Here is a 27,141-nt window from a genome sequence, read left to right as displayed (position 1 = left end):
ATCACTGTATAATTACCCCCATATTCCATCACTGTATAATTACCCCCATATTCCATCACTGTATAATTACCCCCATATTCCATCACTGTATAATTACCACCATATTCCATCACTGTATAATTACCCACAGATTCCATCGGTGTGTAATTACCCCCATATTCCATCACTGTATAATTACCCCCATATTCCATCACTGTATAATTACCCCCATATTCCATCGCTGTATAATTACCCCATATTCCATCACTGTATAATTACGCCATATTCCATCACTGTATAATTACCCCCATATTCCATCGCTGTATAATTACCCCATATTCCATCACTGTATAATTACCCCCATATTCCATCACTGTGTAATTACCCCCATATTCCATCACTGTATAATTACCCCCATATTCCATCGCTGTATAATTACCCCCATATTCCATCACTGTATAATTACCCCCATATTCCATCGCTGTATAATTACCCCATATTCCATCACTGTATAAATACCCCCATATTCCATCACTGTATAATTACCCCCATATTCCATCACTGTATAATTACCCCCTTATTCCATCGCTGTATAATTACCCACATATTCCATCACTGTATAATTACCCCCATATTCCATCGCTGTGTAATTACCCCCATATTCCATCACTGTATAATTACCCACATATTCCATCACTGTATAATTACCCCATATTCCTTCACTGTGTAATTACCCCCATATTCCATCACTGTATAATTACCCCCATATTCCATCGCTGTATAATTACCCACATATTCCATCACTGTATAATTACCACCATATTCCATCACTGTATAATTACCCCATATTCCATCACTGTATAATTACCCACATATTCCATCACTGTATAATTACCCCATATTCCATCACTGTATAATTACCCCCATATTCCATCACTGTATAATTACCCCATATTCCATCACTGTATAATTACCCCATATTCCATCACTGTATAATTACCCCATATTCCATCACTGTATAATTACCCCCATATTCCATCACTGTATAATTACCCCCATATTCCATCACTGTATAATTACCCCATATTCCATCACTGTATAATTACCCCCATATACCATCACTGTATAATTACCCCCTATTCCATCACTGTATAATTACCCCATATTCCATCACTGTATAATTACCCACATATTCCATCACTGTATAATTACCACCATATTCCATCACTGTATAATTACCCCCATATTCCATCGCTGTATAATTACCCACATATTCCATCACTGTATAATTACCACCATATTCCATCACTGTATAATTACCCCCATATTCCATCACTGTATAATTACCCCCATATTCCATCACTGTATAATTACCACCATATTCCATCGCTGTATAATTACCCCCATATTCCATCACTGTATAATTACCCCCATATTCCATCACTGTATAATTACCCCATATTCCATCACTGTATAATTACCCCCATATTCCATCGCTGTATAATTACCCCATATTCCATCACTGTATAATTACCCCCATATTCCATCATTGTATAATTACCCCCATATTCCATCACTGTATAATTACCCCCATATTCCGTCACTGTATAATTACCCTATATTCCATTACTGTATAATTACCCCCATATTCCATCACTGTATAATTACCCCATATTCCATCACTGTATAATTACCCCCATATTCCATCACTGTATAATTACCCCATATTCCATCACTGTATAATTACCCCCATATTCCATCACTGTATAATTACCCACATATTCCATTACTGTATAATTACCCCCATATTCCATCACTGTATAATTACCCCCATATTCCATCGCTGTGTAATTACCCCCATATTCCATCGCTGTATAATTACCCCCATATTCCATCACTGTGTAATTACCCCCATATTCCATCGCTGTATAATTACCCACTTATTCCATCACTGTATAATTACCCCCATATTCCATCACTGTATAATTACCCCCATATTCCATCACTGCATAATAACCCCCATATTCCATCGCTGTGTAATTACCCCCATATTCCATCGCTTTATAATTACCCACATATTCCATCACTGTATAATTACCCCCATATTCCATCACTGTATAATTACCCCCATATTCCATCACTGTATAATTACTCCCATATTCCATCACTGTATAATTACCCCCATATTCCATCGCTGTGTAATTACCCCCATATTCCATCACTGTATAATTACCCCCATATTCCATCACTGTATAATTACCCCCATATTCCATCGCTGTGTAATTACCCCCATATTCCATCGCTGTGTAATTACCCCCATATTCCATCACTGTATAATTACCCCCATATTCCATCACTGTATAATTACCCCCATATTCCATCACTGTATAATTACCCCCATATTCCATCGCTGTGTAATTACCCCCATATTCCATCGCTGTATAATTACCCACATATTCCATCACTGGATAATTACCCCCATAATCCATCACTGTATAATTACCCCCATATTCCATCACTGCATAATTACCTCCATATTCCATCGCTGTATAATTACCCACATATTCCATCACTGTATAATTACCCCCATATTCCATCACTGTATAATTACCCCCATATTCCATCACTGTATAATTACCACCATATTCCATCACTGTGTAATTACCCCCATATTCCATCACTGTATAATTACCCCCATATTCCATCACTGTATAATTACCCGCATATTCCATCACTGTGTAATTACCCCCATATTCCATCACTGTATAATTACCGCCATATTCCATCACTGTATAATTACCCCCATATTCCATCACTGTATAATTACCCCCATATTCCATCGCTGTATAATTACTCCCACGTTCCATCCCTGTATAATTACCCCCATATTCCATCACTGTATAATTACCCCCATATTCCATCACTGTATAATTACCCCCATATTCCATCACTGTATAATTACCCGCATATTCCATCACTGTATAATTACCCCCATATTCCATCACTGTATAATTACCCCCATATTCCATCCCTGTATAATTACCCCATATTCCATCCCTGTATAATTACCCCCATATTCCATCCCTGTATAATTACCCCATATTCCATCCCTGTATAATTACCCCCATATTCCATCACTGTATAATTACCCCCATATTCCATCCCTGTATAATTACCCCATATTCCATCCCTGTATAATTACCCCATATTCCATCGCTGTTTAATTACCCCCATATTCCATCCCTGTATAATTACCCCCATATTCCATCACTGTATAATTACCCCCATATTCCATCCCTGTATAATTACCCCATATTCCATCCCTGTATAATTACCCCATATTCCATCGCTGTTTAATTACCCCCATATTCCATCACTGTATAATTACCCCCATATTCCACCGCTGTGTAATTACCCCCATATTCCATCCCTGTATAATTACCCGCATATTCTATCGCTGTATAATTACCCCCATATTCCATCACTGTATAATTACCCCCATATTCCATCACTGTATAATCACCCCCATATTCCATCACTGTATAATTACCCCCATATTCCATCACTGTATAATTACCCCATATTCCATCACTGTATAATTACCCCCATATTCCATCGCTGTATAATTACCCCCATATTCCATCACTGTGTAATTACCCCATATTCCATCACTGTATAATTACCCCCATATTCCATCGCTGTATAATTACCCGCATATTCCATCACTGTATAATTACCCCCATATTCCATCACTGTAGAATTACCCCCATATTCCATCTCTGTATAATTACCCCCATATTCCATCACTGTATAATTACCCCCACGTTCCATAACTGTATAATTACCCCATATTCCATCACTGTATAATTACCCCCATATTCCGTCGCTGTATAATTACCCGCATATTCCATCACTGTATAATTATCCCCATATTCCATCACTGTATAATTACCCCCATATTCCATCACTGTATAATTACCCCCATATTCCATCACTGTATAATTACCCCCATATTCCATTTTTTTTCTGATTAAGGGGCAATTTAGCGCAGCTAATCTACCAAGCCTGCACATATTTGGGTTTAGAGGGTGAGACCCATGCAAACACGGGGAGAATGTGCAAACTGCACATGGACAGAATATGTCTTTTTAAAAAATAAATTTAGAGTATCCAATTATTTTTCCAATTAAGGGGCAATTTAGCATGGCCAATCCACCTACCCTGTACACCTTTCGGGTTGTGTGTGTGAAACCCACGCAAACACGGGGAGAATGTGCAAACTCCACACGGACAGTGACCCAGGGCCCGGATTCGAACCCAGGTCCTCAGCGCCGTAGGCAGCAATGCTAACCACTGTGCCACCGTGCTGCCCCCAGAACATGTCTTTTAACCAATTATCATTCATTTTCCTGCGCTGTCAGGAGAAGCCATCAACTGGAGTCTCTCATTTGGATCAACATCCCTTAACTTGAAAACCTCCACCTTGGAGATATCGATTAAACAGAGCCTGTGATTTGGTTGCCCTTCTTTAACCAATTACCTCAAACGCAACTAGTGGCACAGTGGTTCGCACTGCTGCCTCAAAGTTCCATGGACCTGGGTTCAATCCTGGCCTGTGTGGAGTTTGCACTTTCTCCTTTGGGCTGTGTGGGCTTCCCCAGGTGTTCCGATTTCCTCCTAAAGATGTGCAGGTTAGGTGGGTTGGCCATTCTAAATTGCCCCTTAGTGTCCAAAGATGTGTTTTTTGGGTGAAGTTGCAGGGATAGGGTGGGGAACTGGACTTGAGAGGAATGCTCGTCGAGAAGGTGTAGTCGCAATGGGCTGAATGGCCTCCTTCTGAAATGGAGGAATTCTATGAATTTACATCCTGCTTTAATCAGATATTCCGTAACCAAACGCTGGCTCTCAGTCACAGCCATTCAACCATTGGGTCCCTACTATAACTTACTACACCTTAACTAGAACTAACACTCTGCCTTCAACCAGGGAACCTTCCTACAACATTCAGACTTCTCTCAAGTTGTTGGATCTTCACCCAAACCCGTCTTGGCCACACTGCAGTAAATGAGGATACATTCTGGCTGTTCCTTCACCCATTCTGTGCAGAACTGGAAAGCATCTCTCCAAACACACACCAGGCACCCAACAGTGTGGGCTACATTGTTAGTGAGTGGGTAATGATGGTGGAGGAATTGACCTCTTTCCACCCTTTACTTACTGTTTGATGTATTTTGTTACAGCTGCAATCTTGGATGACCACACCACGTGCGGCAGGGGTGAAAGGTTAGCACTGGCACTCGCAAGGGAAAAGATCAACAGTGTCATCGAGGTCCCCGCAAAAGCTCGTGTGGAGGTCGAAATCTTTGAGCTCCAGCAGGATAGTCAGTACGAGGCAACAGATATGAGTATGTTCTCCACAAGTGTAAATGTCTGCTGTTAGAGTCTGTGCTAATCAAATGACATTCTGCTCACTCCCTACAATTTGCCTGTTTGTGTCTGAATCTTATCAATTTCCCTCTGACTGTCTGCCCTCAGCTTCTGTCCACTGTCAGAGACTGACCAACTGGTCTGTGTCCGATTTCAATCATTTTGTGAGTGTCTGCTGGCTCTGTCTGATTCTGCGAGTGTCAAGTCATATTCTGGTCAAGCTGTCCGTGTTTGCTGTCTGCAATCTGAGTCTATCTGTGTCTTATTAAGATCAATCTCAGACAGTGCCTGAGTCTGATCAATCTATGGCTGTCTGCCTGTGTCTGATTCTGATCAATCTCAGATTACCGGAGTCTGAATCTGATCAATCGGTGAGTGTGTGTGTGTGATTCTGATCAATCTGTGTGTGTGTGTGTGTGATTCTGATCAATCTGTGTGTGTGTGATTCTGATCAATCTGTGTGTGTGTGATTCTGATCAATCTGTGTGTGTGTGATTCTGATCAATCTGTGTGTGTGTGATTCTGATCAATCTGTGTGTGTGTGATTCTGATCAATCTGTGAGTGTGTGTGTGATTCTGATCAATCTGTGTGTGTGTGATTCTGATCAATCTGTGAGTGTGTGTGACTGATTCTGATCAATCTGTGAGTGTGTGTGTGTGATTCTGATCAATCTGTGAGTGTGTGTGTGTGATTCTGATCAATCTGTCAGTGTGTGTGTCTGATTCTGATCAATCTGTGAGTTTGTGTGACTGATTCTGATCAATCTGTGAGTGTCTGTGTCTGATTCTGATCAATCTGTGAGTGTGTGTGTCTGATTCTGATCAATCTGTGAGTGTCTGTGTCTGATTCTGATCAATCTGTGAGTGTGTGTGTGATTCTGATCAATCTGTGTGTGTGTGCCTGATTCTGATCAATCTGTGAGTGTGTGTGTCTGATTCTGATCAATCTGTGAGTGTGTGTGACTGATTCTGATCAATCTGTGAGTGTGTGTGTGATTCTGATCAATCTGTCAGTGTATGTGTCTGATTCTGATCAATCTGTGAGTGTGTGCGACTGATTCTGATCAATCTGTGTGTGTGTGTCTGATTCTGATCAATCTGTGAGTGTCTGTGTCTGATTCTGATCAATCTGTGAGTGTGTGTGTGATTCTGATCAATCTGTGTGTGTGTGTGTCTGATTCTGATCAATCTGTAAGTGTGTGTCTGATTCTGATCAATCTTTGAGTGCGTGTGTCTGATTCTGATCAATCTGTGAGTGTGTGTGTCTGATTCTGATCAATCTGTGAGTGTGTGTGTGTCTGATTCTGATCAATCTGTGAGTGTGTGTGTCTGATTCTGATCAATCTGTGAGTGTCTGTCTGATTCTGATCAATCTGTGAGTGTGTGTGTCTGATTCTGATCAATCTGTGAGTGTGTGTGTCTGATTCTGATCAATCTGTGAGTGTCTGTCTGATTCTGATCAATCTGTGAGTGTCTGTGTCTGATTCTGATCAATCTGTGAGTGTGTGATTCTGATCAATCTGTGAGTGTCTGTCTGATTCTGATCAATCTGTGAGTGTGTGTGCCTGATTCTGATCAATCTGTGAGTGTCTGTGTCTGATTCTGATCAATCTGTGAGTGTCTGTGTCTGATTCTGATCAATCTGTGAGTGTGTGATTCTGATCAATCTGTGAGTGTCTGTCTGATTCTGATCAATCTGTGAGTGTGTGTGCCTGACTCTGATCAATCTGTGAGTGTCTGTCTGATTCTGATCAATCTGTGAGTGTGTGTGCCTGATTCTGATCAATCTGTGAGTGTCTGTCTGATTCTGATCAATCTGTGAGTGTGTGTGCCTGATTCTGATCAATCTGTGAGTGTGTGTGTCTGATTCTGATCAATCTGCAGGTATCTGCTGTCTGTGTCTGATTATTTTCATTCCTGACTGTCTGCTGTCTGATTCTGATCAATCTGTGACTGGCTGTCTCAGAACAAAGAATAATACAGCACAGGAACAGTCCCTTCTGTCCCTCTAAGCCTGCACTGGTCATGATCCTCCCCTTGGCCAAAGTCCCGAAGCCTAGTGTTGTATCCGTCTATACCCATCCTACCCGTGCACTTGTCAACATCCCTTCTGAAATCCATTACTGTATCTGCTTCCACAACCTCCCCTTTGCCTGATTCTGATCAGGCTGTGACTTTGTATGTCACCATTTTCATCACAAAACCTTCTGCATTCTTTTCCTATCTCCTTCCCCTCACAAACCTCTGCGCTAATTTGTAACTTATCACATTTCTTCTCTCTCTGACCCAATTTAACCCTGACCTCTTTCTAAGACTAACTCTCTCTCCCTCTCCTGGTCCGTTGTACAACTTTTGTTATTTTATTCCTGTTCTCATTGTTCTCATTGTTCTCATTCCCAGTCAAGTTGAATTTTTAAATCCTCTCCAGTGAAAACGACCCCTCAAACATTGGCCTCAGCTCTGTTGATGTGAACACCATGCATCCTTTACCAGTCTCTTCCTGCGCCTGCCCACGAGCCAGTCCCAATGTCCCAGGAATCTAAAGCCTTCACTCCTGCTCCGTCTTCCCAGCCATGCACTCACCGCTCTGTCCTCTTTCGATACCCACTAACCCATGGCACACGTAATGATCCTGCCTGACGGATTCCTATCAATCTTATAAAAACAGATAGTGAAAGTTTCCACAAATATATAAGACAAAAAAGAGTGGCTAAGGTAAATATTGGTCCTTTAGAGGATGAGAAGGGAGATTTAATAATGGGAGATGAGGAAATGGCTGAGGAACTGAACAGGTTTTTTAGGTCGGTCTTCACAGTGGAAGACACAAATAACATGCCAGTGACGGATAGAAATGATGCTATGATAGGTGAGGACCTTGAGAGGATTGTTATCACTAAGGAGGGAGTGATGGGCAAGCTAATGGGGCTAAAGGTAGACAAGTCTCCTGGCCCTGATGGAATGCATCCCAGAGTGCTAAAAGAGATGGCTAGGGAAATTGCAAATGCACTAGTGATAATTTACCAAAATTCACTGGACTCTGGGGTGGTCCCGGCGGATTGGAAATCAGCAAACGTGACGCCACTGTTTAAAAAAGGAGGTAGGCAGAGAGCGGGTAATTTAGTCCAGTGAGCTTAACTTCCTCCTCACTTGTGATCCCAAGACATAAATGATGTGGGCTGGGAAATTAGATTAGAATAGTTAGGTCTTTTTTTAAGATTTATTTTTCCCATTTAAGGGGCCAATCCACCTAGCCTGCAAACTCCACACAGACAGTGATCCGGACGGGATTGAACCCGGTTCCTCAGTGCTGTGAGGCAGCAGTGCTAACCACTGCCACCCGAGGTGACTGTTTTTGACCAGTGCAGACTCAATGCACCAAAGGGCCTTTTCTATCCTCTGCGACTTCTACACCAATGCCATTTGCCTGTACTGTGCCCGGATCCCATGATTTTTTTTATATATCTGTAAACCGATCGATCTCTGCCTTGAACTTTCTCAATGGCTGAACCTCCATTACCGTCTGGATAAAGAATCACCACACTCTCTGTCAACAAATTCCTCCTCATGTCAAGTCCTATTTACCCTGAGAGGTTACTTCACAGTTAGCCCACATTTAAAATGGAGGGCAGGCACGGACAGGGAATTCTAGACTGGTTAGATTGAGAGAATAATGGAAGTCCTTCCAAGGGAAAGGAGGGATGACCAGCTAGAAAGAAAAAAAAGTAGAATCCTGAATTGTCGGTGTAGATGTCAGAGGAGGGCCGGGCTTCCCTGATCCCAGTCCGCACCGCTGCTAGTGAGGATGGAGAATTTTGTGCCCAGCCAAATCTCCCATTCACTGCAGCAGGACTGGAGATTCCAATCGGCTTAAATGGACAGAAAATCCAGCCACCAATTCTTTTTTTAAAAAGAAATATTCTAATTTGCATGTTTACACTGTTCAAGAAATGGGTGAAACAGTTTGAATTTACATTTTACACGTTCCTTTTCGGCACCCCCCATTCCCTCCTCCTCCCACTCCTCCCCTTTTCTGTTGTCTCCGGATCCTATCCGAGGCCATTCCCTTCACTGTAGATGGCTTATTTTTCTCTTATAGCTTTGTGCGGGGCCTTCTGGTCTCCCATGTCGGTCTCTCCCTAAATCCCCTTTTGGGTTTTGGTGTCTCCACATCCTGATGCTCCCCCCATCATTCCTGTCTGCTTGTGTCCCTGGTGGTTCCTGTACAATCCCTATTCTCCCCTACCCCCATTCTATCTGTTGTTAGGTTCGAACAGGTCTTGGAACAGGCTGATGAATGAACCCCCACACTTTGTTGAAGCCATAGTCTGATCTTCGGATGGTGTATTTGATCTTCTCCAGTTGGAGAAATTCCGATAGGTCTGCCAGCCAGTCCACAACTGTGGGAAGTGCTGCTGATCGCCAGCCGAGCAGGATTCTCCGGTGGGCGATTAGGGAAGCGAATGTAAGGGCATCATCCCTCTTTACCATATGAAGTTCTGGCTGGTCCGTTACCCAGAAGACTGCCACTCTCAGGCACAGCTCCGTCCTCACCCCCACAACCTTGCACATCGCCTTGAATAAGGGGCAGGGTCAGAACATATGGACGTAGTTGGCCGGGCCTCCCTGGCACCGTTCACATTTGTCTCCACCTTCGGGAAGAACGTACTCATTCGGGTTCTGGTCAGGTACGCTCTGTGCACCACTTTGAGCTGCATGAGGCTCAGCCTTGCGCAGGAGGAGGTGGAGTTGGTCCAGTTCAGTGCTTCGCTCCAGAGCCCCACCCTACTTAGGTCACAAAAATGATTCATGCAGGTAGGGCAGTGGATGTTATCTATATGGACTTCAGTAAGGCCTTTGACAAGGTCCCTCATGGCAGACTGGTACAAAAGGTGAAGTCACACAGGATCAGAGGTGAGCTGGCAAGATGGATACAGAACTGGCTAGGTCATAGAAGGCAGAGAGTAGCAATGGAAGGGTGCTTTTCTAATTGGAGGGCTGTGACTAGTGGTGCTCCGCAGGGATCAGAGCTGGGACCTTTGCTGTTCGCACTATTTATAAATGATTTGGAGGAAAATGTAACTGGTCTGATTAGAAAGTTTGCGGACGATACAAAGATTGGTGGAATAGCGGATAGCGATGAGGACTGTCAGAGGATACAGCAGAATTTAGGTTGTCTGGAGACTTGGGTGGAGAGATGGCAGATGAAGTTTCATCCAGACAAATATGAGGTAATGCATTTTGGAAGGTCTAATGCAGGTACAGAAAATACAGCGAACAGTAGAGCCCTTAAGAGTATTGACAGTCAGAGAAATCTCGGTGTACAGGTCCACAGGTCACTGAAAGGGGCAACACAGGTGGAGAAGGTCGTCAAGAAGGCATGCGGCATGCTTGCCTTCATTGGCTGAGGCATTGAGTATAAAAATTGGCAAGTCATGTGGCAGCTGTATAGAACTTTAGTTAGGCCACACTTGGAGTATAGTGTTCAATTCTGGTTGCCACACTACCAGAAGGACGGGGAGGCTTTAGAGAGGGTGCAGAAGAGATTTACCAGGATGTTGCCTGGTATGGAGGGTGATGTGTTATCTGAGTTGGTCTAACATCGACTGCAACTGGATGCAGTGAAACTAGAAACAGGCTTCCGACACAGGAGATGGTCCAACACTGTTTTATTGAACCTGTTGATTGCTGTACATAATCTGCTGTGGGTTGACACTCTATTAACTTAACTGATAACCTCCTACTGGCTTGACCAGACTAGCTTCCTACCACATGGTGATGATGCTCACTGGCCTGTGCACTGTGACTATCTCCCTAGCCGTGTCCTGTGAGAGAGGGGGAGCCTTACTGCCCTGTGGGCTTTATAATGGTGGTGTCCTGTCTGGTGATTGGTTGTTCTGTGTTGTGTGTGTTCATTGGTTCATGTGTATCAATCACTGCCTGTCTGCATCTCATGATACACATGAGTGGATATTATGACATCTCCCCCTTTTAAAATAAATTTTGGAACGTGGCTGTATGCATAACTATGTACAAGTGGGGAATGAATGAACAATGTACATGGGAAGGCGTCTATCGTGCAGATACAGAGCAAACTGAACAAAATTTACAAGATTTAAGTCTATAGATTCAGTCTTTGTGATGGGCGACAAATTCGTGTTGATCGCCGCAGAAGTAGAGGGGGGGACGCCGGCACTTGGACAAGAGGCATGGCTGCCAGATCGGTGGCCACGTGGACAGGCGGGATGGCTGCCAGATCGGTGGCCTCGTGGACAGGCGGGATGGCTGCCAGATCGGTGGCCACGTGGACAGACGGGATGGCTGCCAGATCGGTGGCCACGTGGACAGGCGGGATGGCTGCCAGATTGGTGGCCTTGTGGACAGGCGGAATCGCTGCCAGATCGGTGGCCACGTGGACAGGCGGGATGGCTGCCAGATCGGTGGCCTTGTGGACAGGTGGGATGGCTGCCAGATCGGTGGCCACGTGGACAGGCGGGATGGCTGCCGGATCGGTGGCCACGTGGACAGGCGAGCTGGCTGCCAGATCGGTGGCCACGTGGACAGGCGGGATGGCTGCCAGATCGGTGGCCACGTGGACAGGCGGGATGGCTGCCAGATCGGTGGCCACGTGGACAGGCGGGATGGCTGCCAGATCGGTGGCCTTGTGGACAGGCGGGATGGCTGCCAGATCGGTGGCCACGTGGACAGGCGGGATGGCTGCCAGATCGGTGGCCACGTGGACAGGCGGGATGGCTGCCAGATCGGTGGCCACGTGGACAGGCGGGATGGCTGCCAGATCAGTGGCCTTGTGGACAGGCGGATACGCTGCCAGATCGGTGGCCTTGTGGACAGGCGGGATGGCTGCCAGATCGGTGGCCCCGTGGACAGGCGGGATGGCTGCCAGATCGGTGGCCACGTGGACAGGCGGGATGGCTGCCAGATCGGTGGCCACGTGAACAGGCGGGATGGCTGTCAGATCGGTGGCCTTGTGGACAGGCGGATACGCTGCCAGATCGGTGGCCACGTGGACAGGCGGGATGGCTGCCAGATCGGTGGCCACGTGGACAGGCGGGATGGCTGCCAGATCGGTGGCCACGTGAACAGGCGGGATGGCTGTCAGATCGGTGGCCTTGTGGACAGGCGGATACGCTGCCAGATCGGTGGCCTCGTGGACAGGCGGGATCACTGCCAGATCGGTGGCCACGTGGACAGGCGGGATGGCTGCCAGATCAGTGGCCTCGTGGATAGGCGGGATGGCTGCCAGATCGGTGGCCACGTGGACAGGCGGGATGGCTGCCAGATCGGTGGCCTAGTGGACAGGCGGGATCACTGCCAGATCGGTGGCCTTGTAATCATAGATCATAGAATTTACAGTGCAGAAGGAGGCCATTCAGCCTATTGAGTCTGCACCGGCTCTTGGAAAGAGCACCCTACCCAAGGTCAATAACTCCACCCTATCCCCATAACCCAGTAACCCCACCCAACACTAAGGGCAATTCAGGACACTACGGGCAATTTCGCATGGCCAATCCACCTAACCCGCACATCTTTGGACTGTGGGAGGAAACCGGAGCACCCGGAGGAAACCCACGCACACACTGGGAGGACTGTGCAGACTCCGCACAGACAGTGACCCAGCCGGGAATCGAACCTGGGACCCTGGAGCTGTGAAGCGATTGTGCTATCCACAATGCTACCGTGCTGCCCACGCGCGATACCCACGAGGCATCACGCGCTGCAGTAGGGGATCTTTGGCAGTTTCTTTGCGTATTTGTATAACTCGTGCATCAGTGGCTGGGAGGTTGCTGGCACACAACTGCACCTGTGCCTCAATGTGGCGAATGAAGTCGCCCTGTTCACACAGCGTGGTGACGGATCGGGATAGGGCATCCGCGATGATCAACTCCTTACCTGGTGTGTAGACGAGTTCAAAGTCATATCGGCGGAGACGAAAAAGAATTCGCTGCAGCCGAGGTGTCATGTCATTTAAATCCTTCTGGATTATGTGGACTAAAGGCCTGTTGTCTGTCTCCACCCTGAATTTTGGTATACGTAGTTATGAAACTTGACTATTCCTGTCAGGAGACCCAAGCACTCCTTTTCGATCTGGGCATACCGTTGTTCGGTCGGAGTCATGGCCCTGGAGGCGTATGCCACTGGAGCCCAGGACGAGGAGTCGTCTCGCTGGAGGAGCACCGCCCCAATGCCGTCCTGGCTTGCGTCAGGATATCTTGGTATCCTTGGTTTGGTCAAGGAATGCCAGTACTAGGGCTGTGGTGAGCTTCGCCTTCAGCTCAAGCCACTCCGCTTGATGTGCAGGAAGCCACTGGAACACTGTCGACTTTTTTACGAGGTGCCGGAGGGCCGTGGTGTGGGATGCCATGTTGGGAATTAATTTCCCTAGAAAATTTACCATCCCGAGGAAACGGAGGCCTGCCTTTTTGTCCTCTGGGGTCTTCATTGCATTGATTGCCAGCACCTTGTCAGCGTCAGGTTGCACACCCTGCTGTGAAATGTGGTCACCCAGAAACTTGATAGCGGACCTACCAAATGAGCATTTGGCCCTGTTGAGCTGGAGGCCGTTTTCATTAATCCTCTGGAAAACCTGTTTGAGGCGAGCGATGTGATCCTCGGGTGTTGTGGACCAGATAGTCACATCTTGCACATAGACTCGCACCCCCTCGATGCCCTCCATCATTTGCTCCATTATGCGATGAAATACTTTGGAAGCTGATATGATACCAAAAGGCATGCGGTTGTAGCAATACCTGCCGAACGGAGTGTTAAACGTGCACAGCTTCCGACTGAACTCGTCCAGCTGTATCTGCCAGAACCCACGGGAGGCATCCAGCTTGGTAAAGAATTTGGCATGAGCCATCTCACAGGCTAACTCTTCACACTTTGGGATCGGGTAGCGCTCGCGCATGATGTTGCGATTCAGGTCTTTGGGACCGATGCAAATGCCGAGTTCACCAGAGGGCTTCTTGACGCAGACCTTGGAGCTGACCCAGTCTGTTGGTTCCGTGACCTTTGAGATGATACCCAGGTCTTGGAGCTCTCGTAGCTGCGTTTTCAGACGATCCTTGAGAGGAGTGGGCACCCTGCGTGGTGCATAGATGACTGGGGTGGCATTCGGTTTGAGCAATATTTTGTAACGATATGCCCATTCCATCAAACATGTTGTGGTATTGCGTGAGAATGTAAGCCTGGAGATTCGCATTGGGCGAGGCAGTCGCCGGTGTCGAGGACATGGCATGGACGCGCTGGACCAGATTTAGGAGTTTGCATGGGCAAGCACCGAGCAGAGATGCCTTGTCAGACCGGACGATCTTGAATCGTAACGTCACTTTGACTACGTTGTGAGATACACCTAGCTGACACGATCCACTGGCAGCTATGGCATTGCCATTGTAGTCAAGGAGCTGGCAGGCTGGTGGAAGAATGCTAGGTTGGTCTTGGATGCTGTCGAGGTCCGACTGTGATATGAGGTTTGCAGATGCGCCAGTGTCCAATTTAAATCGGATGCGAGACTGGTTGACCGTGATGATAGCACACCACTCATCGCCAGGATCCATAGTGAGGATTGAAAGGCGGTTTGCAGGCGCGGTGGAGGCCAGCTCGCGCGTGGTGATTATGCCCACCCAGTATGGAGGCTCAAGGCAGTCAGCATCGGGGTCCGTTGGACTGTCGGGATCCGAATCCTGCATGCCTTGTTGTACGCAGCGGACAGGTCTGTGCTGCAGCTGGGATCTCTGGCTGTTCGTCGGTGGAGCGGACCTGCATAAGGTCCGCTCCACCTGCGTAATGCCCAGGCTTTCCACACTGTAGGCATCGCCTTCCTTTGGCTAGGGACATTGCCGCTTTAAATGGGCGGAGCCACAATTTGGACACGTCATGACGCTGACGTCAGCGCGTTCTGTGCACCATCGCACATGCACATTAGGGTCTTCGGCCTCCTCGTCCACCCAGTCGTGGCGCGCATGCGTAGGGATCCGGGTAAAGCGAGCGAAACGGCCACTCTCCTTGGTGCTCAGGCCTTGCATTTTTGCGATGGCCTGCACCCTTTCTGCCTTGTGGGAGGCTAGTTTTGCATTTTCTGCAGCCCTGATGCAGGAGTAACGATTCCTGGCATGCTCCTGGACAACGCACGTTTCGATGGCGACGGAGAGGGTCAACTGTTTGATTTTGAGGAGCTGCTCCCACAGGGAGTCGGACTGGACCCAGAAAATGATCTGATCCCGGATCATGGAATCAGCCGTCATAATTACATGACTGCGCTAGATTGCGGCGATGGGTCAAGAAGGACTGAAAAGGTTCATCCTTACCCTGAAGCCTCTGTTGGAAGATGTACCGTTCAAAGCTCTCATTCACCTCAATGTCGCAGTGGCTGTCGAATTTCAGCAGAACCGTCTTGAACTTAGTCTTGTCTTCGCCATTGGCAAACGTGAGCGAGTTATAGATGTGGATGGCACGGTCCCCCGCAGTCGACAGGAACATTGCGAGCTTTCGGGCATCCGATGCTGCCTCGAGGTCGGAGGCCTCGATATACAGGAGGAACTTCTGTTTGAAGACTTTCCAGTTGGCGCCGAGGTTGCCGGAGATCCGGAGTTGCGGAGGAGGTTGGATCTTTTCCATGCCGCTGGATGGCTGCTTGCTGGTCGTTGCAGATTCACTCGAGGTAGGTTCGTTAGAGTTAATAGCTCTCTGGTACCATGATGTGTTATCTGAGTTGGTCTAACATCGACTGCAACTGGGTGCAGTGAAACTAGAAACAGGCTTCCGACCCAGGAGATGGTCCAACACTGTTTTATTGAACTTGCTGATTGCTGTACATAAGCTGCTGTGGGTTGACACTTGTGGTGAATGTAACTCCGTAATTCACACTATTATATACACATGAGACCATGCATTGATAAGCGCAGTTGCGTTGACCGACCACTAGGAGGAGTAGCGCTGGGAATGCTTAGGAGTTTGTACAGGGCTCCACCTTGGCTCCGCCCACGACTCCTCCCCCTGGACTGCTGTATAAATACCAATGCTCAGAGCCAGTCGTTCAGTTCATCGAGAGTTCAACGCGGAACAGGCTGGCTCTGTTGTAAGTAGATTAAAACCACTGTTCACATCTTAAAGCACGTGTCTAGTGAATTGATGGTTCCATCAATTTAATCTACTTAAGAAACAGTCAGGATCAATCATGGAATCAGCCCTCAAGCCTGAGCGACTGGAACTCAACCCACAGGATGCAGAGGCAAAATAATTTTTTTCTCATTGGCTGCGGTGTTTTAAAGCCTACCTGGCGGAAGCAAGCGCAGCCGAAACAACAGAGGAGCAGAAACTGAACCTACTGCATGCGAGGGTGAGTCACAGAATCTCTACTCAACTAAACTGCGCCGATTCGTATGCTGAAGCCCTAGCGCTACTCGACAAAATGTATGTAAGGCATGTTAATGAGGTCAACGCACGACACGTGTTTACTACTCGTCGCCAGCGGCCTACGGAATCGCTCGCAGAATTCCTGAGAGATCTTAAAACTTTATCTAGTGACTGTAATTACCAGGCGGTTACCGCGGCAGAACATAGAGAACTTGCTGTACGCGATGCCTTTGTTGCGGGCCTTAGGTCAAATTATGTGTGCGCCAGCGATTGCTGGAAAAGGGGGCCCTAAATCTTGAAGTGACTGTTGAACTTGCTACCACTATGGAGGTCTCCTTCTGCAGCCTCACCTCGTTCCCCGCGACCCCGTCATGGGCCCCCGATCAGCGACTCCCCCTGGCCTACGCCACGCGGCCACCCAGCCACAATGCTGCCCCAGCCTGCCACTTTTGTGGCCAGTCCCAGCACCCGCGGCAGCACTGCCCGGCCCGCAACGCGACCTGCAGCAGCTGTGGGCGAAAAGGACACTATGCCAGAGTGTGTCTGGCGAAGAAAGCCCCAGCCTCTAACCCTCCTATGGCTCAAAGCACTCGTTCCCTGAATTCACAGGTCCACAGGTCCCGAAATGCTGAAGCCTGTATGCCGACTCCGCCCCCACCCGACATGTGCGACTCATGGGGCGGCCATCTTGGCAATCCTCCTCCATGCGGCCGGCCATGTGCGACTCATGGGGGCGGCCATCTTGGCAATCCTCCTCCATGCGGCCGGCCATGTGCGACGCATGGGGGCGGCCATCTTGGGATCCATCCCCTTCAAACTCTGAAAGTCACCTCGACGACTACGAACTCAGAGGGCAGTCATCATGGCATGGGGCCACTCCAACACAGCTGATCGAGCCGCCGCCGACCCGCAACTCAGCGCAGTCACTCTGGACCAATCGCGCCCGAAGCATCTGCGAAACCCGATGGCGACGGTCCAAATTAACGGGTACAGCACGCCGTGCCTTTTCGACTCTGGGAGCACTGAGAGCTTCGTACACCCAGATCTGGTAAGACGCTGTTCGCTCCCTGTTTTTCCCGCGCGGTAAACTATCTCCCTCGCTTTGGGCTCCCACTCTGTCCAGATCCAAGGGCGCACCGCTGCAACGCTCACAATCCAAGGCGCCAGCTATGCCAAATTCCAGCTCTACGTCCTGCCCGAACTCTGCTCTTATTAGGCCTTGATTTCCAGTGTAATCTCAAGAGTCTGACCCTCAGTTTCGGCGGATCCCTACCCCCACTCACTATCTGCAGCCTAGCCACGTTGCGAATCTCCCCCCCCCCTCCTCTCTTTGCCAACCTCACCCCGGACTGTAAACCCGTAGCCACTCGCAGCAGGCGGTACAGCCTGCAGGATAGGGTGTTCATCCGGTCGGAGGTCCGAAGGCTTCTCAGCGAGGGGATCATAGAGGCCAGCAACAGCCCCTGGAGAGCTCAGGTGGTGGTCATCAAGACCGGGGAAAAATTCTGCATGGTCGTAGACTATAGTCAGACCATTAATAGGTTTACGCTCCTCGACGCGTACCCGATTAATAGGTTTACGCTCCCCGAGGCCGATGGCCGCCTCTTCCATTTCCTCCGGGTTCCCTTCGGCGTCACTAATGGGGTTTTGGTGTTCCAACGAGCAATGGACCGAATGGTGGACCAGTACGGGCTGCGGGCCATGTTCCCGTACTTGGATAACGTTACCATCTGCGGCTATGACCAGCAGGACCACGACGCCAACCTCTACCGTTTTCTCCAGACGGCTCAGAAACTAAACCTCACCTATAACACAGTACAAACCGGACGGTCTGCACCTGGGCAGGACTGGAACCGATGTCCTGGGGGGGTGTTTTCTAGAGCTGTTGGGGAGGGTTTAAACTAATGTGGCAGGGGGATGGGAACCGATGCAGGAAGTTGGAAGGGAGTAAAACAGGGACAGAAGCAAAAGGAAGTAAGGGGAAAAGTGCAAGGCAGAGAAGACATAGTCAAAAATCTAAAAGGGCGACAGTGCAAGGTGCAGTGACTGAGGGGAGCTCAGTGAATAGGCCCAGTAATAACAAAAGGAATAAAACTGGATATGTTAAGATTCAAAACAGAGGTAAAAAAACCAACATAAGTGTACTTTACCCGAATGCTCGTAGTATTCAGAATAAAGTAAATGAGTTGATGGCACAAATCATCGTGAATGACCATGATTTAGTGGCCATTACTGAAACATGGTTAAAGGATGGTCACGACTGGGAGTTAAATATCCAAGGGTATTAAACTATTTGGAAGGACAGAGTGGATGGTAAGGGAGGTGGTGTTGCTCTGTTATTTAAGGATGACATCCGGGCAATAGTAAGGGATGACATCGGTGCTATGGAGGATAAGGTTGAATCCATTTGGGTGGAAATCAGGAATAGTAAGGCGAAAAAGTCACTGATAGGAGTAGTCTATCGGCCACCAAATAGTAACGTTATGGTGGGGCAGGCAATAAACAAAGAAATAACTGATGCATGTAGAAATGGTACAGCAGTTATCATGAGGGATTTTAATCTACATGTCGATTGGTTTAACCAGGTCGGTCAAGGCAACCTTGAGGAGGGGTTTATAGAACGTATCCGCGATAGTTTCCTAGAACAGTATGTAATGGAACCTACGAGGGAACAAGCGGTCCTAGATCTTGTCCTGTGTAATGAGTCAGGATTGATTCATGATCTCATAGTTAGGGATCCTCTCGGAAAGGAGCGATCACAATATGGTGGAATTTAAAATACAGATGGAGGGTGAGAAAATAAAATCAAATACTAGTGTTTTGTGTTTAAACAAAGGAGATTACAAGGGGATGAGAGAAGAACTAGCCAAGGTAGACTGGGAGCAAAGACTTTATGGTGGAACAGTTGAGAAACAGTGGAGAACCTTCCAAGCGATTTTTCACAGTGCTCAGCAAAGGTTTATACCAACAAAAAGGAAGGACGGTAGAAAGAGGGAAAATCGACCGTGGATATCTAAGGAAATAAGGGAGAGTATCAAATTGAAGGAAAAAGCATATAAAGTGGCAAAGATTGCTGGGAGATTAGAGGACTGGGAAATCTTTTGGGGGCAACAGAAAGCTACTAAAAAAGCTATAAAGAAGAGTAAGATAGAGTATGAGAGTAAACTTGCTCAGAATATAAAAACAGACAGTAAAAGTTTTTACAAATATATAAGACAAAAAAGAGTGGCTAAGGTAAATATTGGTCCTTTAGAGGATTAGAAGGGAGTTTTAATAATGGGAAATGAGGAAATGGCTGAGGAACTGAACAGGTTTTTTGGGTTGGTTTTCACAGTGGAAGACACAAATAACATGCCAGCGACTGATAGAAATGAGGCTCTGACAGGTGAGGACCTTGAGAGGATTGTTATCACTAAGGAGGTAGTGATGGGCAAGCTAATGGGGCTAAAGGTAGACAAGTCTCCTGGCCCTGATGGAATGCATCCCAGAGTGCTAAAAGAGATGGCTAGGGAAATTGCAGATGCACTAGTGATAATTTACCGAAATTCACTAGACTCTGGGGTGGTCCTGGTGGATTGGAAATTAGCAAACGTGACACCACTGTTTAAAAAAGGAGGTAGGCAGAAAGCAGGAAATTATAGGCCAGTGAGCTTAACTTCGGTAGTAGGGAAGATAATGGAATCTATCATCAAGGAAGAAATAGCGAGGCATCTGGATAGAAATTGTCCCATTGGGCAGACGCAGCATGGGTTCATAAAGGGCAGGTCATGCCTAACTAATTTAGTGGAATTTTTCGAGGACATTACCAGTGCAGTAGATAATGGGGAGCCAATGGATGTGGTATATCTGGATTTCCAGAAAGCCTTTGACAAGGTGCCACACAAAAGGTTGCTGCATAAGATAAAGATGCATGGCATTAAGGGTAAAGTAGTAGCATGGATAGAGGATTGGTTAATTAATAGAAAGCAAAGAGTGGGGATTAATGGGTGTTTCTCTGGTTGGCAATCAGTAGCTAGTGGTGTCCCTCAGGGATCCGTGTTGGGCCCACAATTGTTCACAATTTACATAGATGATTTGGAGTTGGGGACCAAGGGCAATGTGTCCAAGTTTGCATATGACTTTAGCTCACTCAGCTAAATCGCTGGCTTTTAAAGCAGACCAAGCAGGCCTGCAGCACGGTTCGATTCCCGTACCAGCCTCCCCAGACAGGCGCCGGAATGTGGCGACTAGGGGCTTTTCACAGTAAGTTCATTGAAGCCTACTCGTGACAATAAGCGATTTTCATTTCATTTCATTTTCATTTCAAGATGAGTGGTAAAGCGAAAAGTGCAGAGGATACTGGAAGTCTGCAGAGGGATTTGGATAGGTTAAGTGAATGGGCTAGGGTCTGGCAGATGGAATACAATGTTGACAAATGTGAGGTTATCCATTTTGGTAGGAATAACTGCAAACGATAAAATATTAAAGCATGCCGCTGTGCAGAGAGACTTGGGTGTGCTAGTGCATGAGTCACAGAAGGTTGGTTTACAGGTGCAACAGGTGATTAAGAAGGCAAATGGAATTTTGTCCTTCATTGCTAGAGGGATGGGGTTTAAGACTAGGGAGGTTATGCTGCAATTGTATAAGGTGTTAGTGAGGCCACACCTGGAGTATTGTGTTCAGTTTTGGTCTCCTTACTTGAGAAAGGACGTACTGGCACTGGAGGGTGTGCAGAGGAGATTCACTAGGTTAATCCCAGAGCTGAAGGGGTTGGATTATGAGGAGAGGTTGAGTAGACTGGGACTGTACTCGTTGGAATTTAGAAGGATGAGGGGGGATCTTATAGAAACATTTAAAATTATGAAGGGAATAGATAGGATAGATGCGGGCAGGTTGTTTCCACTGGCGGGTGAAAGCAGAACTAGGGGACATAGCCTCAAAATAAGGGGAAGTAGATTTAGGACTGAGTTTAGGAGGAACTTCTTCACCCAAAGGGTTGTGAATCTATGGAATTCCTTGCCCAGTGAAGCAGTTGAGGCTCCTGCATTACATGTTTTTAAGGTAAAGATAGATAGTTTTTTGAAGAATAAAGGGATTAAGGGTTATGGTGTTCGGGCCGGAAAGTGGAGCTGAGTCCACAAAAGATCAGCCATGATCTCATTAAATGGCGGAGCAGGTTCGAGGGGCCAGATGGCCTACTCCTGCTCCTAGTTCTTATGTTCTTATAACAAGGAGAAATGCGTTTTCCGCACGACCAGACTAGCCATCCTCGGCTATGTCGTGGAAAACGGAGTCCTGGGTCCCAACCCGGACCGTAGGCCCTCAAACGGTGCTTGGGATTCTTTTTGTATTACGCCCAGTGGGTCCCTCAATATGCGGACAAAGCCCGCCCACTCTTTAAGACCACACTATTTCCCCTGTCAGCTGAGGCGCGTTAGGCCTTCAACTGCATCAACGAGGACATCGCCAAGGCGGCCATGCGGGCGGTGGATGAATCCACTCCCTTTCAGGTTGAGAGCGACGCCTCAGAGGTAGCTCTAGCAGCCACCTTAAATCAGGCAGGAAGGCCAGTTGCATTTTTCTCCCGTACCCTCTCCGCTTCGGAACTCCAACACTCGGCAGTCGAAAAAGAAGCACAAGCCATCATGGAGGCTGTTCGTCACTGGAGGCACTACCTCGCAGGTAGGAGGTTCACCCTCATCACCGACCAAAGATCGGTTGCCTTCATGATCAAACTCTCCACCTATAGCTACGATATTAAGTATCGACCGGGGAAGCTCAACGAGCCCCCAGATGCCCTATCCCGTGGGACATGCGCCAGCGCGCAGATCGACCGCCTGAAAGTCATCCACAACAACCTCTGCCACCCGGGGGTCACCCGGCTCGCCCACTACATCAAAGCCCAAAATCTTCCTTTCTCCACTGAGGAGGTAAAAGCTGTCACCAGAGACTGCCCGATCTGTGCAGAGTGGAAACCGCACTTCTATAGACCAGACAGGGCCCACCTGGTCAAGGCTTCTAGGCCCTTTGAACGCCTCGCGATCGATTTCAAAGGGCCACTCCCCTCAACTAACAGGAACGTTTACTTCTTAAACGTCATGGATGAGTTCTCCCGCTTCCCATTTGCTATCCCGTGCCCCGATATGACCTCCCACACAGTCATTAGGGCCCTGCATAGTATCTTCACCCTGTTTGGTTTCCCCAGGTACGTACACAGCGACCGGGGTTCGTCCTTCATGAGCGACGAGCTGCGTCAGTACCTGCTCGACAAGGGCATCGCCTCGAGCAGGACTACCAGCTACAACCCCAGGGGGAATGGGCAGGTGGAGAGGGTGAATGCGACGGTTTGGAAGACCGTCCTACTGACCCTCCGGTCCAGGAATCTCCAAGTCTCCCATTGGCAGGAAGTCCTCCCAGACGCGCTCCACGCTATCAGGTCCCTCTTATGCACAGCGACCAATCAGACCCCTCACGAGAGGCTCTTCATTTTTTCCAGGGGCACTACCACGGGGGTCTCACTCCTGGCATGGCTGAAGGCACCGGGCCCTGTACACCTGAGGAAACACGTCAGGGTGCACAAAACCGACCCCCTTGTTGAGAAGGTGCGCCTGCTTCAGTCCAACCCCCAGTACGCCTTCGTCGTGTTCCCTGACGGCCGTCAGGACACCGTATCCCTCCGGGACCTTGCACCCGCCGGATCCAGCATCCCCTCTATCACTACAGATGCACCCCTCACCCTACACCCCATCCTGCCGCGCCCTTGGGCTCCCGAGCCCACTAGCTCGCTGCATTGGTTCCGCGCAACCCAGCTGCCCCCTCGCACTCCCGAGCCCACTGAGCCCACTAGCTCGCTCCACCTGTTCCGCGCACCCGTACCAGCTAACCCCCAGCGCCCCCAGTCCCCAGTCGAACCAGACGGGTATGGAGCTCGGACGAGATCTTCACTGGAGTCCGCCATCGCACCCCAACCCACAACACCCGTCCAGCCACCGCAAGAGGCTGCAACCCCGGTGCTCCGCAGATCGCAGCGGACAGTTCGACCACCGGACAGACTCAAATCATGAACCACCGCCCCCGCCGGACTTGATTTTTTTGTAGGGGATGAATGTGGTGAATGTAACTCCGTAATTCACACTGTATTGTATATACATGAGACCATGCATTGATAAGCGCAGTTGCGTTGCCCGACCACTAGGGGGAGTAGCACTGGGAATGCTTAGGAGTTTGTACAGGGCTCCACCCTTGGGTCCGCCCACGACTCCTCCCCCTGGACTGCTGTATAAATACCAATGCTCAGAGCCAGTCGTTCAGTTCATCGAGAGTTCAACGCGGAACAGGCTGGCTCTGTTGTAAGTAGATTAAAACCACTGTTCATATCTTAAAGCACATGTCTAGTGAATTGATGGTTCCGTCAACACTCTATTAATCTAAACTGATAACCTCCTATTGGCTTGACCAGACTAGCTCTCTATCACATGGTGAGGATGCTCACTGGCTTGTGCACTGTGACTATCTCAGTAGCTGTGTCCTGTGAGATAGAGCGAGTCTTAATGCCCTGTGGACTTTATAGTGGTGGTGTCCTGTCTGGTGATTGGTTGTTCTGTGTCGTGTGTGTCCATTGGTTATCCTGTGTGTCAATCACTGCCTGTCTGCATCTCATTATATACATGAGTGGATATTATGACAGAGGGCATCAGCTGTGAGGAGAGGTTGAATAAACTCAGTTTGTTCTCACTGGAACAACGGAGGTTGAGGGGCGACCTGATAGAGGTCTACAAAATTATGAGGTGCATAGACAGAGTGGATCGTCAGAGGCTTTTCCCCAGGGTAGAGGGGTCAATTACTAGGGGGCATAGGTTTAAGGTGCGAGGGGCAAGGTTTAGAGAAGATGTACGACGCAAGTTTTTTACACAGAGGGTAGTGGGTGCCTGGAACTCGCTGCCGGAGGAGGTGGTGGAAGCGGTGGTGGAAGCAGGGACGATAGTGATGTTTAAGGGGCATCTTGACAAATACATGAATAGGATGGGAATAGAGGGACATGGACCCAGGAAGTGTAGTAGAAGATTTCAGTTTAGACGGGCAGCATGGTCGGCACAAGCTTGGAGGGCCGAAGGGCCTGTTCCTGTGCTGTACTTTTCTTTGTTCTTTGTACTTCTGTCCCTAATTTTTCCTTCCATTTCTCCCTTGTTGCGTCCATTGGGGAACGTGGCCTTTCTAAAAGTCATCTGTATCTGTCCCCACAGTTACCGTTTTCCATACTGTCCGTGCCCATTAGCACCTCCAACATTGTGCCTCACGGGGGCCCTGTGGTACCTCAAAAAACAAAACAGCACAGGAACAGGATGTTTGACCCTCCAGGCTTGTACCGGTCATAATACCAACCTTTGCCAAAACCCTCAGCAATTCCTTGTGCCGTATCCCACTATACCCATCCTATCCATGTGTTTGTCAAGATGCATTTTGAACACCGTTAATGTATCTGCTTCCACAACCTCCCCTGGCAACGCGTTCCAGGCACTCACCACCCTCTGCGTAAAAAACCTGCCTCGCGCGTTTCCTCTAAACTTTGCCCCACGGACCTTAAACCTATGCCCCTGGTGACTGACCCCTCAACCCTGGGAAGAAGTACATAGAACATAGAACAGTACAGCACAGAACAGGCCCTTCAGCCCTCGATGTTGTGCTGAGCAATGACCACCCTACTCAAACCCACGTATCCACTCTATACCCGTAACCCAACAACCCCCCCCCCCTTAACCTTACTTTTTAGGACACTACGGGCAATTTAGCATGGCCAATCCACCTAACCCGCACATCTTTGGACTGTGGGAGGAAACCGGAGCACCCGGAGGAAACCCACGCACACAGGGGGAGGACGTGCAGACTCCGCACAGACAGTGACCCAGCCGGGAATCGAACCTGGGACCCTGGAGCTGTGAAGCATTTATGCTAACCACCATGCTACCGTGTTGCCCTACCCAAGTACCTGCCCATCCACTCTATCCATGGCCCTCATAATCTTGTAGACCTCTATCAGGCCAGCCCTCAACCTCCAGCTTTCTAATGAAAACAGACCCATTCTATTCACCCTCTCCACATAGCTAAAGCCCTCCAGACCAGGCAACATCTTGATAAACCTCCTCTATACCCTCTCCAAAGCCTCCGCATCCTTCTGGTAATGTGGCGACCAGAATTGTGCGCAATATTCCAAGTTCTATACAAAAGGGTACCTCTTCGGATACCCTTCCAACCTCTCCACCTTACAGGGCAATCATCCACCCTCCACAAAGCCCGTCTGATCCTCTGCGACCGCTTCTGGTTCGCAGCTCTCCAATCTCCTGGCCAGGACCTTTGTGAGTATGTTCGCGTTCACGTTGAGCAACTAAATGCGTCTGTATGATCTACATTCTCTGGGGTCTTTGACTTTTTTGTGTATCAGCGATATGGTGGGATGCATTTGCGTTGGAGGCAGGCCCCTGGCTAATGGGTCTGCGAACATCGCCCGCAGGTACGGGGCAAAAGCCGGTGCACATTTCTGTCGAAGTCCGCCGGGAACCCGTTGGGTCCCAGCACCTTCCCTATCTGCATGGAGTTGATGCTGTCCATGATCTCTCCCAGTTCTATTGCTGCTTCCAGCTCCCTCTGTCTATCATCCCCCACGACAGGCACGTCCAGTCCTTCGAGGAACTGTTTTATCCCCAAATCGCCGTTGGGGGGCTCAGTCCCTGATAGAAGGCCTCGAACGCTTCATTGACCTTTTTTGCTTCGGCTACCAATCTGCCTCTGCTCTCCTTTACCTGTGCTATTTCCCTTGTGGCTGCCTGCTTTCTCAGCTGATGAGTCAGCAGGCAGCTAACCTTCTCCCTGTGATCATAAAATTGTGTCTCCCGTGTCTGGCGGAGTTGGTGCACAGCCTTCCTGGTGGATAGCAGGTCAAAGTCCATTTGTAGCTTTTTCCTCTCCACCAGAAGCTGTACATAGAACATAGAACATAGAACATTACAGCGCAGTACGGGCCCTTCGGCCCTCAATGTTGCGCCGACCTGTGAAACCATCTGAAGCCTATCTGACCTACACTATTCCATTTTCATCCATATGTCTATCCAGTGACCACTTAAATGCCCTTAAAGTTGGCGAGTCTACTACTATTGCAGGCAGGGCGTTCTACACCCCTACTACTCTCTGAGTAAAGAAACTGCCTCTGACATCTGTCCTATATCTACCACCCCTCAATTTAAAGCTATGTCCCCTCGTGTTGGTCATCACCATCCGAGGAAAAAGACTCTCACTGTCCACCCTATCTAACCCTCTGACTATCTTATATGTCTCTATTAAGTCACCTCTCAGCCTTCTCCTCTCTAACGAAAACAACCTCAATTCCCTGAG

The 27,141-nt window shown here is 48.4% G+C and overlaps 1 protein-coding gene across 1 annotated transcript in view; it reads left to right on the top strand.

The window, feature by feature from the left end:
* Positions 1 to 27,141, top strand: part of LOC119974300 (glutamate receptor ionotropic, kainate 5-like) — a 268,585-nt gene that overhangs the window by 9,900 nt on the left and 231,544 nt on the right. The window contains exon 2 of the mRNA XM_038813072.1: positions 5,220 to 5,384. Coding sequence (XP_038669000.1) covers positions 5,220 to 5,384 — 165 coding nt within the window. The remainder of the gene's footprint in view (positions 1 to 5,219; positions 5,385 to 27,141) is intronic.

Source organism: Scyliorhinus canicula, chromosome 12 (assembly GCF_902713615.1).
Source record: "Scyliorhinus canicula chromosome 12, sScyCan1.1, whole genome shotgun sequence".
NCBI lineage: Eukaryota > Metazoa > Chordata > Chondrichthyes > Carcharhiniformes > Scyliorhinidae > Scyliorhinus > Scyliorhinus canicula.
Note: the sequence above shows the minus strand (reverse complement) of the source record. Positions and strands in the feature narration are given on the sequence as shown.